The 16,553-nt window shown below is 45.5% G+C and overlaps 1 protein-coding gene across 5 annotated transcripts in view; it reads left to right on the top strand.

The window, feature by feature from the left end:
• Window positions 1–16,553, top strand: part of ADCY4 (adenylate cyclase 4) — a 70,511-nt gene that overhangs the window by 46,636 nt on the left and 7,322 nt on the right. For 4 of the 5 annotated variants that reach the window (XM_028702252.2, XM_028702255.2, XM_028702254.2 and 1 more), the window contains exons 16-23: window positions 1,492–1,576; window positions 2,792–2,929; window positions 3,039–3,146; window positions 3,791–3,975; window positions 4,794–4,878; window positions 8,441–8,599; window positions 10,045–10,194; window positions 12,495–12,602. In XM_028702252.2, coding sequence (XP_028558085.2) covers window positions 1,492–1,576; window positions 2,792–2,929; window positions 3,039–3,146; window positions 3,791–3,975; window positions 4,794–4,878; window positions 8,441–8,599; window positions 10,045–10,194; window positions 12,495–12,602 — 1,018 coding nt within the window. The remainder of the gene's footprint in view (window positions 1–1,491; window positions 1,577–2,791; window positions 2,930–3,038; window positions 3,147–3,790; window positions 3,976–4,793; window positions 4,879–8,440; window positions 8,600–10,044; window positions 10,195–12,494; window positions 12,603–16,553) is intronic. The other variant, XM_028702258.2, reaches the window with a different exon arrangement.

Below are 16,553 nucleotides of genomic sequence, written 5' to 3'. Positions count from 1 at the left end.
CAGAGCGCTTTAAACCACTTCCACTGCCCAAACCTCTATTTCCTGGTATGTGCTTGAATTCCTCCCCCAAGCCATAGAGGGGCCTGACTTGGATTGAGACAGGAATGTGATAAGAGGGGGGGGGGGATATCGCCCTTTGCTCCTGTTGTGCATGCCTGCCTGCCTGGAATCCCCCCCCCCATGCTTTTTGCAGTGGGATGAAAATGGCGTGCAGGCTTTCAGGTTCAGCAGAGCTCTTCTTCTGCTTGAGTAAACCAAAGCAAACCCCCCATGAAAGTTGTAGAATGTAGAAAAGAGGGTTGGAGGGGAGATGTTCCCTCTGGGCACAATGGAATTCCCCATCTCTTTCTTATAACGGCCTTAATTTGGAAAGAAGGAGGTGTTTTTCTTTTTAAGTTGGGCAGCATACCCATAAGTGTTACTTAGCTATTATGTGTGACAGAGATCTGTGGGGTTTACCTTCTAGTAAGTATGTTTAGGTGTTCACCCCAGATTAGATTAGACCAGGGCTGGGGACCTATGTCCTATGACATTGGACTACAACTCCCATCATCCTTGGACCATTGGCTGTGCTTTGGGGAGCTGATTGATGGGAGTTGGAATCCAACAGCATTTTCTTGGACTAGACTATTTGAGGCAAAAAGTTGTCATGCGGCTGCAACGATCAAAGCCTTGCTTGCCTTTTAAAACATCAAAGCAGGCAGTTCATTTGAATCTAGCACTGACTGGAACCAAGAATGAGTTTCTAGTCCTCATAGAGGCACAGATAAGTCTGGAAACGGTGAGCAGTGCCTTGTGGGAAATGACACGCTTGTAGGATGCTGAGTATGCCAAGGGGTGCAAAGTACTTTTGTGAATGGGGTTCAAACTGCAGGAAAGGGGCTTTCTGCTAAACATTAGAAAGAACTTCCTGACAGCAGGAGCTGTTTAATAGCAGTGGCAGACAGCTTTGGGAAATGATGGACTCTCCCTTGTTAGAAATTTTTAAAGTAGAGCATGAATGGCTACCTATCAGAGATGGGGAACCTGTGGCTCAGTCGGTAGAGCATGAGATTCTTAATCTCAGGGTTGTGGGTTCAAGGTCCACACTGGGTCTTGCATTGCAGGGGGTTGGACTAGATCAGTGTTTCCCAACCTTGGGCCTCCAGCTGTTTTTGGACTACAACTCCCATCATCCCTAGCTAGCAAGACCAGTGGTCAGGAATAATGGGAATTGTAGTTCAAAAACAGCTGGAGGCCCAAGGTTGGGAAACACTGGACTAGATGACCCTTGAGGGCTGGGGCTTGGAGGGCAACACTTGGAGGGCAACAGGCTCTCTATCCCTCCTAACAGCGCATTTCTTGTGTCTGAAAGATGCTGGATGACATCTTCTGCATGGTCCATTCCAGCTCTATGGGTCTAATGCCTGGCTCCTTCCCAGAAGGGGAACAAAAAATTTAAATGCAAAATGCATGCCATGTTTAGTTGCCTTGTCTGCTCTTTCCATCCAGGACAGAAGCGTTGGGGATATCCTATGGAATTTCCTTCTTCCTCTTTTTCCTCCTCCTCCTCACCTGTTTTGCAGGCCACCTGGCAGTAAGTCGTGCTGATTTTACTTCTCAATCCCCGCCCCCCCCCCCATTGTTATGTACTGAAGTTCTCACCCTGGGCCAGCAGGGGGATACTGTAGATAGTTCAGTTCCACATATGCAAAATAAGGGATCGAAAGTGGCGTTCAGTGATTGGATAGTTACAGAAAGTTGTTACAGTTGCGTTGTAGTGGAGCTCTATATAAGCAGGCTGGCTGAACCCTTCAGTTCAGTTCTGTTCTGACCTGTGAATAAACAAGAGCTGTTTGGAGAATCGCTGTGTCGTCTGATATGTTCACCCACAACCTAACACTCATCATGCAACTTTCCCAGCATCCCTAAGGAATGTGGGATGCAGCCTTGCACCCAGTCAACCCATTGGCCCATCTAGCTCAGTATCGCTGACACTAGCTGTCAGCAGTTTCAGCTGGGGCGTTTTTCTCTGGATGGAGGGAGGAATAGATGGATGCCAGGGAACAAATCACAGGACCTGAGCTATGGCCCTTTGCCACTTCTCTTTTTTTTCTGGGCTGTCAGAGCACGGATATGATGAAACATTGTGGTTGGAGGATTCCTGGGGCCCTGCTGCTGCTACAAGGAGCTTGGTAGCCCTGCTTGCAGGAGTTATTTATAGGGTTGAAGTTTGGAACTGTATTGCCCATGCTAAGAGAGGACACCATTGAGAGGAAGCAAAATGGCTTGACCTCAGCTGTTTTCTGCCAGCAGGATTCTTCGATCAAAATTAGCCGCCTGTGAAACCAGCAGAGCGGAAGAGGTTTTAAGGTGCAAAAGCAGGGGGTGAGGGACTCCTCTGTTTGCTGCCCACACTGTGCTTTGCGTCACCTTACTGCAGAGTTGGGGAACCTCTTTTTTTTTAAGCCCACCTCCCTATCCTCCATCCAGCAGGAGGCGCTACCAGAATGCAAGGACACAGCCAGGCGAAGCAATGCATCTAGTTGGCCACTGCGAGAACAGGATGCTGCGCTAGGTGGGCCATTGACCCGATCCAGTAGGCTTTTATTATGCCCTTAATAGAGCTTATGAAATCGGCACAACCCAATTTTGCTCCATTATGTTTAGGTGGCTCCTAAGATGCAATAGAAACTCATAGCTATCTGATTAAGAATCTAACGTTAGGAGCAATGAGAGGGTGGAGAAATAAGAAAACGGGACAACAGATGTTCTTGACTCTTTCTTCGCCCCACTCCTTCTTTTGCATCAGAAGTGCTTCCTGAAAGGTCCAAAAGTCTTATCCTGGGTCCCGGCCATCTCAGACAGCATCTGCACCCAGCCGTGGCTGCGAGTCTCTTTGGGCATCACCACCATCCTGGTGGTCCTCACCATGGCTGTGCTGAATTTGGTAGGAGGCATTTTTTGGCTCAGTGCTACTCACGTGTCGCCAACCTGTGCCTCGCCTTATCCCTTCTAAAACTCTCCTCCTCTCTCTCCTTTCATGGGTGGATTATTAGTTCTTCATGCCAGAGACGTCCTGCTTTTCGAAAGCTCAGAATTTGACTACGGGGGGCTTGAACGCCACACAAGAGTCTGCTCGCTTTAACTCGCTCTTCAGTGTGCCAGTAAGTATGTAACCCAGGTATAGGCAAACTGGACCCTCCAAATATTTTTGAGACTACAATTCCCATCATCCCTGACCACTGGTCCTGTTAGCTAGGGATGATGGGAGTTGTAGTCACAAAACATCTGGAGTTTGCCTTCGGATGCAATTGTTTATCCCTAGCTTATCCCTATACGGCCTCGGCCCAGTATACCTGAAGGAGCGTCTCCACCCCCATCGTTCTGCCCGGACGCCGAGGGCCTTCTGGCGGCTCCCTCATTGCGAGAAGCAAAGCTACAGGGAACCAGGCAGAGGGCCTTCTTGGTAGTGGTGCCCGCCCTGTGGAACGCCCTCCCATCAGATGTCAAAGCGATAAATAACTACCTGACATTCAGAAGACATCTTAAGGCAGCCCTGTTCAGGGAAGTTTTTAATCTGTGATATTTTACTGTATCTTTGGTTTTTATGGAAGCCGCCCAGAGTGGCTGGGGAAACCCAGCCAGATGGGCGGGGTACAAATAATAAATTATTATTATTATTATTATTATTATTATTATTATTATTATTATTATTATTATTATTATTATTACTAGCTGTTGCTGATGAGGTTTAGCCCTCTATTTGAACCACTTTGTTTTCTACTGCCCTGCTCTCTTCCCCCTCCAGTATTACATCTACTGCTGCATCTTGGGGTTCCTCTCGTGCTCCCTCTTCCTGCACATGAACTTTGAGCTCAAGCTCACCATGCTGACCCTCTGCCTCGTCGTCTACAATGTGCTGTTCCTCCACACCCACTCGTGGCTCTCCGACTGCTACGTCTCCCGCCTCTACCCCAACCAGACAGCTCTCAGGTAACTAGTCCTCATGGAACCGGCCTGGCATAAAGGCAGAAACCAAGTGGAGGCTACCCAAGCCATTTGCAACGTTAGGAAGGATCTTTTTTGAGTGAGCGTCATGGGTGCTGCTCCCTCTGGACTCCATCTCCTCACCCTCCCCCAGAGTAAGAAATAGAGAAGAGGGGTGCACAGTGCTTTTTTGGGGGGGGGACACACAGGGGTACACATACCCCTAAACATTTTGTGAATCTAAGTTTGGCCTCATTGAGGGGCAGTATTTCAATATGAGTAGGAAAATGAGAGTACCCCTAAATTTTTTTTTTTGAAAAAGGACTAAGTGTGCATATACACTCCATCTCTCCAATTGATCTGGGTTGGTTACGGCACGATCAGTCCGCTTCTTGATGAACACATGAGAGCTGAAAGAGGAAGTGGGAAATAGAGCCACTCTACCAACTTCCTCCTTCAACTCTATGTACTTTTCAAGGAAGGAAAAAGTCGCCACCTCAAGGGGCTGTATGTGCTTGTGTTTAAAAACTTTGCAGGCACCGGGGGGAAAGCCTTAAAGGCACTATTGCATCTGTGGGCACCGTCTTGACAACTCCTGGTGTAATTTCTCCAGAAGCAGCCCCTCCTGACCGACCCTAAATAAGATGACTCGCCCTTGTTCCTGTGAATCATGCCTGAGGAGAGTGCTTCTTATTGTAGCTTCCCACTGACATATTTGGTTCAGATGTGAGACCTCGAGGATTATGGGAGAGGGTTGACTCAAGAGTGATGTTCTCTTCTTCCCCTTCTTCTTCTTTTTAAACCCCCCCCCCCCCCGCCTCTAGACCTGGGGTGCTGAAGGAGCCTAAAGTGATGGGAGCATTCTCGTTCTTCGTCTTCTTCTTCACCCTCTTGGCTCTGGCCAGGCAGGTAATTGGTTTCCTATCAGCCCTGAAGAAAGCGAGTGTCCATTTCAAGAAGAGCTCATTTCTCTGCCCTTCATATGTTCTCCACAGTTATCAATGTATACAGCTTACTATTAACTTTTTTAAAAAAAAGGAGATGTGGAGATCACGCTCTATACTGCCAGGCTTCCAATCAAACAAGACAACAGCAGGAAAGGGAAATGGATTGGGAGGGATGAGGAAGTAAGCAAGCTCAGGTTCAAGTTCTTAGCCCAAGCTTTCAAAGACTGGGTGGAAAAGTTCAAGGAGGTTTCCCAGTTGTACTGTTGGGGTGGTCCTTCATCCCATCTACCTCCCTCCCTTACTGCAACCATAATGTAATAACTTATGCTAGGTAAGAGTTGGTGGAGGGTGGGTTCTGGCTTTCTGGCCAGAATTGCCTGCATGTCTTCCATGGAACAACTTGTGCATTGCAGAGGATTGTCTGTGCATTGTCCTATATGGGCTGCGAGGGATAAGCAATTTTGCAGACGAAGGGTGGCATTATTTAGGTATTGCATCCTTCACAACCATCTGCTGTGGGTTGGGTGCCTGTTTGCTTTGCTGTGCCATGCAAGAAACCACTGTTTCCTGTGTCGCCTTCTAGGTCATCTCTCTCTTTCTCTTTTCTGCCCCCCCCCCATCTCAGCCCCAGCAACTTCCCCTTCTGATTGTGGTTTGATTGTTTGCGGTCCATGCCTATGCTAGTCAAGCAGGGTTTGACAGCATTTTTCATGTGGTAGAAGTGGGAAAGAACAGTGAAGGAGGCCACATCAGCACTATGCACTTAAATCACAAAAATGCTACTTTAAACACTCATGGCTCCCCCCAAAGAATCCTGGGAATTGTAGTTTTCTATGGGTGCTGAAAGTTGTTAGGAGACCCCTAATCTCACAGAGCTAAATTTCCCAGAGTTCTCAGAGTTCCTAGAGTTAGAGATAGTTAAACCACTCTGGGATTTGTAGCTCTGTGATTAATTGTAGCTCTCAGCACCCTTAACAAGCTACAGTTCCCATGATTCATGGAGGGAGGGTTATTTAAAGTGGTGTAACAGCATTTCTGTGTGCTGCTCTGGTTTGCCAGAAGCGGCTTAGTCATGCTGGCCACATGACCTGGAAGCTGTACGCCGGCTCCCTCGGCCAATAAAGTGAGATGAGCACTGCAACCCCAGAGTCGGTCCTGACTGGACCTAATGGTCAGGGGTCCCTTTACCTTTACCTTTAACAGCATTTTAAGTGGAAGGTCCAGGTAGAGACTCTTATCTTTCTACCCAAGGTGTGGTTTTCTCACTTTGCATATTTGATTTGGGAAAGAAGTGCAGCTCAATGGAATTACTTTTCTTCATGTGATTTTGTTTGTTTGTTAGGGAAGGGTTTTTGCAGCAAGCCAAGATTCAATCTCTGATATCTTCAGATGGGACTGGGAAAGGTTTCCAGCCTAGAATTATGGTGAGCAGTTGCCAGTCAGAATTTACAGGATTGAAGTAGATGGACTGACTTGGAATAGGCAGAGGTTTAGTGGTCTAGTGTCTCAATAGAGTATCTTCTAGGAGAACCTTTTAGCCACTGAGAATAAATCTTTTCACCATTTGTGCTGAGCCAATCAGAGTGAAAGGAGGAGAGACAGCCACTCAGGATTGGCTCCTAGGGTCACTCTGGAGGAGGCAATAGGAAGCGACTTGTTCCGTATGCTCCAAAATTGAGCTTTCGGGAGCAATGAAAAGACACAGTTCTTCTGTTTCAAGAGAATGGTGTGCAAGTTCTGGAGCTTCAGGGAAACTACAACAACTTAAATCACTCCAAAAGAAGATATTGAATATGATAGCCATCTTCAAATATCGAAAGGGCTGTCACATGGAAGTTGCAGCAAACCTGTTTTCTCATGCTCCAGAGGAAAGCATCCGCACCAATGAATCCAGATTACAAAAAGGAGATCCCGACTAAACATTCAGAAGAACTTCCTGACAGCCAGAGCTGTTCAAAAGTAGAATGGACTACCTCGAAAGGTGGTGGAATGTGGATGGCCATCTGTCAAGGTTTCTTTAGTTGTGCTTCCCTTCCAATTCTATGATTCTCTTCTCTTCTGTTGCATGTGGAGTGTTCCACATAATTTCCCTGTGTATGTGCACAGATCTAGCTGAAAGGCAACACGTGAGGATCTGTGTTGATTATTGCAATGCATCACAAATTATTATTATTATCATCTTATTATGAGAATATTGCATACTCCTAGAAGGGTGTGTGCCAGGGGGCATGTCTGTGACTAACATGAAGGGGCACTTCACTTATGAGTTTGCTGCTACACTAAGGGCCAGCCCACCCAGCGGGCAAGGTGAGGCAACCGCCTCAGGTGGCAGGATCTACAGGGGCAGCAGATCTGGCCTCCAAGGAATGGATTGCTTGCTGCTGCTGCTGTGGTGGCAGAGATGCCAGCTCTGCTACCTCCTTGGCAGCCTCCCAGTGCCATCTCTACAGTGGCCTCTTGGTGAATAGAAGACACTGCTGGTCCCCTCCTGCCCTTGTTCACAATGTAGATCTTCACTCGCCCCTTCTTCCCTGGTGGCAGTGGAGGGGGGGTGCGTGCCATTTTGTGGTGTCAAAATGTATAGGCCCATCCCTGACTACACCACTGGGTATAAGGCAATTTCCTATGTTTCTCTGTAGCACTGGGTGAGGTTTCAGGTTTACTCCATATTTAAAAACGAATCAAGCTGGCATGACTTTTTGCTGAGTGCTGGGAAGCGCATTGCATACCTGAAAGAGCATCTCCACCCCCATCGTTCAGCCCAGACACTGAGGTCCAGCTCTGAGGGCCTTCTGGCAGTTCTCTCCCTGCGAGAAGCGAAGTTACAGGGAACCAGGCATAGGGCCTTCTTGGTAGTGGCGCCCACCCTGTGGAATGCCCTCCCATCAGATGTCAAAGAAATAAACACCTGACTTTTAGAAGACATCTGAAGGCAGCCATGTTTAGGGAAGTTTTTAATGTTTGATGTTTTAAAGGTAAAGGTAAAGGGACACCTGACAATTAAGTCCAGTCACGAACGACTCTGGAGTTGCATGCTCATCTCATTTAAAGGCCAAGGGAGCCAGCGTTTGTCCGCTTCCGCAGACAGTTTTTCCGGGTCATGTGGCCAGCATGACTAAGCTGCTTCTGGCAGAACCAGAGCAGTGCACAGAAATGCCATTTACCTTCCCGCTGGAGCAGTACCTATTTATCTACTTGCACTGTGTGCTTTCGAACTGCTAGGTTGGCAGAAGCTAGGACTGAACAAGGGGAGCTCACCCTGTCGTGGGGATTTGAACCGCCAACCTTTCGATCAGCAAGCCTCAGAGGCTCAGTGGTTTAACCCACAGCGCCACTCGCATCCCTATGTTTTACTGTGTTTTTAATACTCTGTTGGGAGCAGCCCAGAGTAGCTGGGGAAACCCAGCCGGACAGGTGGAGTATTAATAATAAATTATTATTAATAATATTATAGGGGTATCCTTCAGCTTTCCCCTCCCTTCCTAACCCCCCTTTGTCTTTCTCTCCCCATCCATGTCTCTCAGAACGAATATTACTGCCGTCTAGATTTCCTCTGGAAGAAGAAGTTCAAGGAAGAACGTGAGGAGATTGAAACCATGGAGAACCTCAACCGTGTCTTGCTGGAGAATGTGCTTCCTGCTGACGTAGCTCAGCAGTTCATTCGCCAGAACCGGCGCAATGAGGTGAGTCTTGAAGCTTGATGGCCAAAGTCCCAAGGGGAGACGACTTGTGAAAAGAGGTCTTACTAAAGGGCCCACTCTGGGAGAAGAAATAAAGGGGTGTCTAAGCCAAGGACCAGAAATGCTTTGGTACTGAGTCAGTCCAATCCGAAGAGAAAATCAGTGGAGGTATTAACCCTCTTTGCTGTACGAGTGACTAGGTTGCAGTGCTTATCACTGCATTTCAAGAGGAGGTCCATGAAAATTTAATATTTAGGTCAATTGCAAACTTACAGATATCGAAATTCTGCATAACCTCAAAAAAATCACTCTGTGATTATTTCCAAAACTTCAGACTGGGTCCTGAACAAATAAAAAATGAAATGTAAATATTATTTTCCTGAAGATAATAAATGAGGTGAGGACCCAACTGCAGTTTGTTTGTTTGTTTGTTTAGTTGGCAAGATTGAAGTGTCACTGTATCAAAAAAATCGATGTGGTATGCATGAAATAGTTTAGAACAGCCATTTAAAAATAGCTTTTGGTTGCCACTAGAATGACAGTAACACAGATGGTCTTTTCCATTGAGAATTGAACTGGCAAAATTGTATCTGGCATTGATGGAGAAGCTGACTCATAATGTAAGCAGACATGTATGGAAATGTGTGGTTTCCATTTCTGACTTAAAAAAAGATTCTACCTCTGAAGCTTTAAAACCCTCTGCTTCATATGCTGGTTTTTTTGAATAGACTCTGTGAATTGACATGACTTGTTCCTCTTTTTCTTTTCATGAATTCTGTATACAGATATGATACATAATCTCTGTACTTGTATGATTTTCTTTCTTTCTTTCTTTCTTTCTTTCTTTCTTTCTTTCTTTCTTTCTTTCTTTCTTTCTTTCCAATTTCATTGAAAAACTATAGAGACAGATCTATAGATACAGATATAATAAATCATATAGCCAAATACAGAATTTCACAATAAATCTGATTTCGGAATTCCATTAAGCCATAGCATTTTGTCAGATGGCCTTCATTGTATTCAGTGCAATATTTATTTTATGTGATAAGAATTCACATATTCTGTATGCTGCCCCCTGTTACCTCCCACTACTCACCCTAGAGGAAAGAGTTGGTTATTATAAGGTTGCTTGAGACCACTACATGCCCAAATGCTGGAGCAGTGGCTGCAGTATAGGACTCAGGAGACGAAGGCCGAAGCCTCCACTCTAGGGCCCGTCACTCAGTCTGACCTACCTCACAGGGCTGTTGAGAGGATAAAACAGAGAGAGGGGAGAATTATGTTTTGTGCACCACCATGAGCTCTTTGAAGGAAAAGTGGCATAGAAAAGTAATGTATAAATGAACAGATTGGGAGGGTGGGGAATTTGCCTCCATGTCGTGAATTTTTAAGGGTTGCCCTGCCTGCTGAGGTCTGATAATGCCCCCCACCCCATCTTTCTCCCCTAGCAGGATCTTTACCACCAGTCTTATGACTGCGTCTGTGTCCTCTTCGCCTCCATCCCAGACTTCAAAGAATTTTACTCTGAATCGAACGTAAACCATGAAGGACTCGAATGCCTTCGGCTACTCAACGAGATCATAGCCGACTTTGATGAGGTATCAGGAGTTATAGTCTTCATTTAAATGTTGTTGCTATTGTTGCTTAAACAGCTTTCCTTTTCTAAATTTTTTAAATTTGATTTTACAAGTGTAGAGTTACAACAATACGAAATAGATTTCCTATATAGAGATTACTCCAAATCTCTGGGCTTCCCACCTTCCCTTCCATGGGTCCTATTGTCAACCTTTTCAACTGCATATTCTCCAGTAATCCATATTTTATGCCTCTCCATTTTGTCCATAATATTTGCTACATTACAAGTGTTATTGCAATCCTGCTAATGTCTTCATCTGCTAACAGTGGTCTCCCAGGTAAATTATATTCTGCTTGCCCCTTCCTAGCTATCATAATTCGTGTAGCTGTCAATAAATTTGTGAGCAAGTCCTTCATAGCCTGCGAACCTTCCACCCCATCGTAAATTGATAATAATGCTACCTCTGGACTTTTGGTCAGCTTTAACCCAGTGATTTCTGTTATCTCCTTAAACACCCTTTGCCAAAAAAATTGTACATATTTACAGCCCCACCACATGTGAACATAATTTCCTGTTTCCTGGCATCTCCTCCAACATAACACCGAATATCCCTTGTTTATTTGATTTAATCTGACTGGTATTAAATACCATCTCCAAACTAATCTTTAATGATTTTCTTTTGTTCTTATAGACAAACATTTTCAATGTACTTTTCTCCCATATGGGATGTGGGAATGTGCTCTAAGTGACCTCAGCATCATAACATTGCCATTCTCTTCTCCCTCCTTTACGTCCTATGGTGTGGAAGTGATCACAGACAAAATTCTGGACTAAATGGAACAGTCTTCCCCAACCTGATGCCCTCCAGATACTGTCAAACTGCAGCTCCCATCAGCTCCAACCATCAGGGCTTATATGCTGCCTATACGCCAAAACTTCTGATTGTAGAAGTTGATGGGAGCTGACATCCAAAATGCGTAGGGGAAAAGTTTGCTGGGGGAGATTGAGAAAGACTTTTGATGTGATCCAACAAGATGTTGAGATGCCTCCCACCTGCCTGGAAGTGGGTGCCTATGTTTCCACAGTAAAAACAGAGTTTCATGTCCAACCACAAAAGTTACAGACTTTCTGTTGACAAAAAGAATGTGCCACTCGATAAGCAACTTTTGGGAATAGGATAAAAATATGTGTTCTTATATGGGTTCTTATATTGGTTGCCTTTGTCATACAACCTGCATATATTTTAAAATAACACTTTTTCTTCTTCTTTTATTTTAAAGAGGAAATCTAAAAGTTCCCTCTTCCTCCCATATGTTATATTTTTATCAGCATTGCTGGAAAGAAGATGAGAATGGTTAGGAGACCCCTCCCAGAGTTACAATCCCAAGTGCCCATCACAAACTACAGTTCCCTGAATTCTTTGGAAGAAATGCATGACTACTAAAGTGGTATAAAAGTGTTTTAAATAATGCAACCTGTTTTACTGCTCTTTGCCACCTCTGCTACATTAAAAAAAACGCCGTCAGCCCCAGAGGATGAACATTTGTAGGAACTGCAAACAACCTATCAATTCCCTTTTCCCTATGGCCACTGCTCTGATCAAAATCCCACACACACACACCCTGCCCCTCCGCCAAGTGAAGTGTTTTGCAATAAACAAGTTGTCTGGGTCACCAGGAGTGGAACAGATGAGGTGAGGAGAGAGCTGAACCACCTCTCATTCACACTTTCCCACCTGAAGCCCTTAAAGTTGTCCCTCTCCTCAGGGTCACTCCCAACACTACAATTCTATGATTCTTTCACAGGACTGAAGGTGTGGATGTGATCATAGCATTCTGGACTAGATAGATTTTTCCAACTTGGTGTCCTCCAGATATTGTTGTCCGCATTAGCACCTGTTAGCCCCAGTCATCATAGCTAAGGGTCAGGGCTTATACAGTGGTACCTCAGGTTACATACGCTTCAGGTTGCATACGCTTCAGGTTACAGACTCCGCTAACCCAGAAATAGTGCTTCAGGTTAAGAACTCTGCTTCAGGATGAGAACAGAATTCGTGCAGCGGCAGCAGGAGGCCCCATTAGCTAAACTGGTGCTTCAGGTTAAGAACAGTTTCAGGTTAAGTACGGACCTCCGGAACGAATTAAGTACTTAACCCCGAGGTACCACTGCATACTGCTTTTACGCCCAAATGCAGCTGATAGGAGTTGCCATCCAAAATGTCTGAGGGGAAACCGTGTTGGCAAAGGCTGTTGTGATCCAACAGGAATGTTCTCAAGTTGATAACCATTGAAACAAGCCTTCTTCTTGTCTCTGTTTCAACAGCTCCTCCTGAAGCCCAAATTCAGTGGGGTGGAGAAGATTAAGACCATCGGCAGCACTTACATGGCAGCCACTGGCTTAAATGTGGTGGCTGGACAGGATAACCAACAGGTGAGGCCCTCCTTTCTTTGGCATGACTCTTTTGTTCACAAATCTGCCTGTGGCACCCTGATCCCATACTCCTCAACCCAGTCAAATTGGGGTGGGGTGGGGTACAAATATAACAACAACAACAACCTGTCCTGGTAACTGGAAACATCCCATTTTTTCGTACAAGAGCATGGGGGCCATTTTGGGGCGCTGTGCTCTCAGGCAATAGCATGGTCCCAAAGAAAGCACATCTTGGTGGCTGCAATCTTGCAAGGGTCATGTGACTCACATGGGAGCGCACCCCCAGAAGATGTGCATCCCGGTTTTTGACACTTCCAGGTTGGAGTGTATGTGTTCCCATGGCGTGGCTCCGCAAGACCAATTACACTCGTGTTAACTATGTACACCGCGGGTGTGGCTCTCATGAACCCAGTAGTGCCACTGAGGTTGCCCTTCAATGTGCATGAACCCTCCCCTGCTCTTTCGTTATGAAGTTGTGAGGGTAGTTACCTCTTTGTCCCTTGATAGGTACATCTTGGTGCTGAAGGAGGAACTTGGAAGGCTGACATTCTTTCCCATTGCCTCTCTGAGCTCCATGTACTTTTCAAGACATATTACAGTGGTACCTTGCGTTACATACTGTCAGGGAACTGACATCGGAGCAGAGGGGAGAGGCGGTACTTCCCGATTCTGCAGGAGAAGGAACGAGTAAGGGTAGAGAGAGAACGTCATCTGGGGAAGAATGTCCAGGTGACACCAGGAAGAAGGAAGAGGGGGAAAGCATCTTGGAGGAGAGGCTCCGAGACTCTGGCACTGAAGGCAGTGAAGAGAGTGGAGGGCCACCCTTGGGCACGCCCACTCTGCGCAGAAGGGTTTCGCGCAGAGAGGGGAGGCGGAGATTAGCTGTCAAGGAGCTTCTATGCTGGAGGAAATTTAGAAAACGCCCACTCACGGATTCGTCGAGCGACTGAGCAGCAGCAGCACCCAAGCTGCTCAGTCAGGGAAGACACACCACAATCTTAAGCAGTTTGGAACCGCTAGAAGGTTACACACAAGCAACCCCAATTCCCGTCACACATACGCTTCAGGTTACAGACGCTTCAGGTTACAGACTCCTCTAACCCAGAAATAGTACCTTAGGTTAAGAACTTTGCTTCAGGATGAGAACAGAAATCGTGCTCCGGCGGCGCAGCGGTGGTGGGAGGCCCCATTAGCTAAAGTCTGCTTCAGGTTAAGAACAATTTCAGTTTAAGAACGGACCTTCAGAACGAATTAAGTACTTAACCCGAGGTACCACTGTAATTCTGTTGGATCTGGAATCTGTTGGATAGAATCAAAGAATCATAGAATTTGTGGGAAGGTTTACTTTAGCAGAGTTAAACAATCCCCTTTATAAGTTTATGCAGCGATCAGCTTGTTGCTGACTCCTCTGAGTTCTACTAATAAAAATGTGTTCCTGGTTAAAAGTCCCTTTGAATCCCTCTTAAAGAGTACACACACGAATCTGATTCATGTTAATATAAAACTATTTTACTCTCAGATTCATTCAGGTTTACAGAACTGTACCTGAAGACAGGCTTAGGTTACATAACAAGCAAATAAAACTACGTATACCAGAGGGAAGTTGGTCCTGAGGTGACTGCAACTGAGCAGTTATCTTTCAAAAGTACCAGCAACTGACAAACTGGTTGTCACAGAACTGGTTAGAACATGGAGGCCGCTAGTCCTCTGTCCGAATGTTGCACTTGACTGCACCTTTACATCCCACATACCCCTTCTCAGGCAGTACAACATTAACAAAAGTAAACAACCTTAATAAATCACCCAGAGTCCCAGCTTTACACATAGATTCTGGAAACTTTCTTTTGGCAGGGGCTTTGTCAGGCTGTCAGCAGTCATCTCTTTGGTGCTGCAATAAAATAGTTCCACAAGTCCACTCTGAATCATTTCACTAATGTAGTGGTACTTCACCCCAATATGCTTAGTTCTTGCATGGAACTTCTCACTCAGAGATAGCTTCATGCAACTTTGATTATCCTCTAGCAGCTTAACAGGTACCTTGCTCACCAACCCAAAGTCCTTAATGAGTTGATCCAGCCAGGCAACCTCTCTGCATGCTTCTGTAGCTGCAATATACCTTCCCACAGAATTGTAGTGTTGGAAGGGATCTTGAGTTTCAGCAAGTCCAACCCCTGCAATGAAGGAATCTCAGCTTGATCATACATGACAGATGGCCACCTAATATCTGAAGAAGAAGAAGAGGAGGAGTTTGGATTTGATATCCCGCCTTTCACTCCCTTTAAGGAGTCTCAAAGCGGCTAACATTCTCCATTCCCTTCCTCCCCCACAACAAACACTCTGTGAGGTGAGTGGGGCTGAGAGACTTCCAAGAAGTGTGACTAGCCCAAGGTCACCCAGCAGCTGCATGTGGAGGAGCGGGGAATCAAACCCGGTTCACCAGATTACGAGACTATCGCTCTTAACCACTACACCACACTGGCTCTCATCTGCTTAGATTCCGTAGATAAGCAAAGTGACCAGAGTTTGTAACACCAGTGGCACTTGTTTAAAAATCTAAAAGTGCTCATAGGCCTCAGAAGACAGGCCTCCTGAGAAGATGAACATCTTCATTTCATTGTTTGGGGGCTAGAGAACCCCCAGTTTTCTAACGATTCCACAGCTTTCCTTGGTCCTTGGTCCCTTGATTGATTTTATATACTTGAGTTCACCGCAACCAAATTCCAAGGTTGTGTTGTCTCCCTCCTGCTGGGAAGTTAGTGTCTTTGTTCCCACAGCTTAATGAAAATAATGAAAATGCAGTTTCATGTCAAACCACAAAACCGGCTTTCCGCTTGACACAAATGATGTGTAGCTTGGTAAATAACTTCCGCAGATATGATCAAAATATGCTTTGCTGTGCCAAAACCAATAGGCGTTTTTGTGAGATGATGATGATTTGTTGCCTTTGTATGTATTTGAAATAGTGTGTGTGTGTGTGTGTGTGTGTGTGTGTGTGTGTGTGTGTGATTTTTTTACCCCCTCCCATGCATCACAACCCATATCAATCCATCAATCAAAGAGAGTTTTAACCAAATGCTATAACAATTTCCTTACCATTTGACAAACTGCAAATCTCAACATGCAGCATACAACAATTACACAACACAAGATGTCAAGGGTTTAACACAAGGGAGTCAGAGTTCAAAAGTATCATCTGCTAACTCATCCCCAGCTAAACTTCCGTTAGACCTCTGAATCTCCAGCACAACTTCTTGCAATATTGTCTATCTCTCCCTTTGTTATCTTTCTTGCGACCAGAGCATAAAGCCCTACTTTATACGTCACGAAACAGTTAGTGTAACCCAGAAGAAAGTGAGCTGTTTCTGCTGTAGTAAACCTGCTTCCAGGAATTAGTGAAGGTTTCAGGAATCAGTCCCCTATGCAAAGGGCAGATTAACAAGGAATGTGTAATGTCTTCCACCTGCTGTTGGCCACATATACAGATTCTGTCATCATATGAAACCCTATTTTAGCGGCCATCCAAGACTTTTGTGGGTATCATCTGAAATGCTCTATTTTCAGAAATGGGCACCATGGTGAGAATATGGCTACATTGCTGGATCACAGTGCCATATCAGCATTGACACTACATACGCAACCCCCCCCCCCCATTTTTTTTTTTCTGTTTTGTAACAATGCATGTTTGCTGAATTGGTTCCTGTTCTGGAGATAATCACAAAGAATATGAGGGTAGTTTTTTGTTTTTCTCCTGTCGTTTACACTTCGTTTTTTCTTTGGGCCATGCTATACAAACCTGTCGATTCAACTCTGCACAAACTGCCATTGACAGGGTTCACACAAGTCCCTGAGCCAGTCCGTACCCATGTATGAAATATCTCATGCTCTTCAACCCAGTGCTGGCGATGTCTGAGGAGTGCCTCACTCGGCACCAGTCTGTCCTGTGAACGGCAC

Source organism: Podarcis muralis, chromosome 13, assembly GCF_964188315.1.
Source record: "Podarcis muralis chromosome 13, rPodMur119.hap1.1, whole genome shotgun sequence".
In the NCBI taxonomy this organism is placed as follows: Eukaryota; Metazoa; Chordata; class Lepidosauria; order Squamata; family Lacertidae; genus Podarcis; species Podarcis muralis.
Note: the sequence above shows the minus strand (reverse complement) of the source record. Positions and strands in the feature narration are given on the sequence as shown.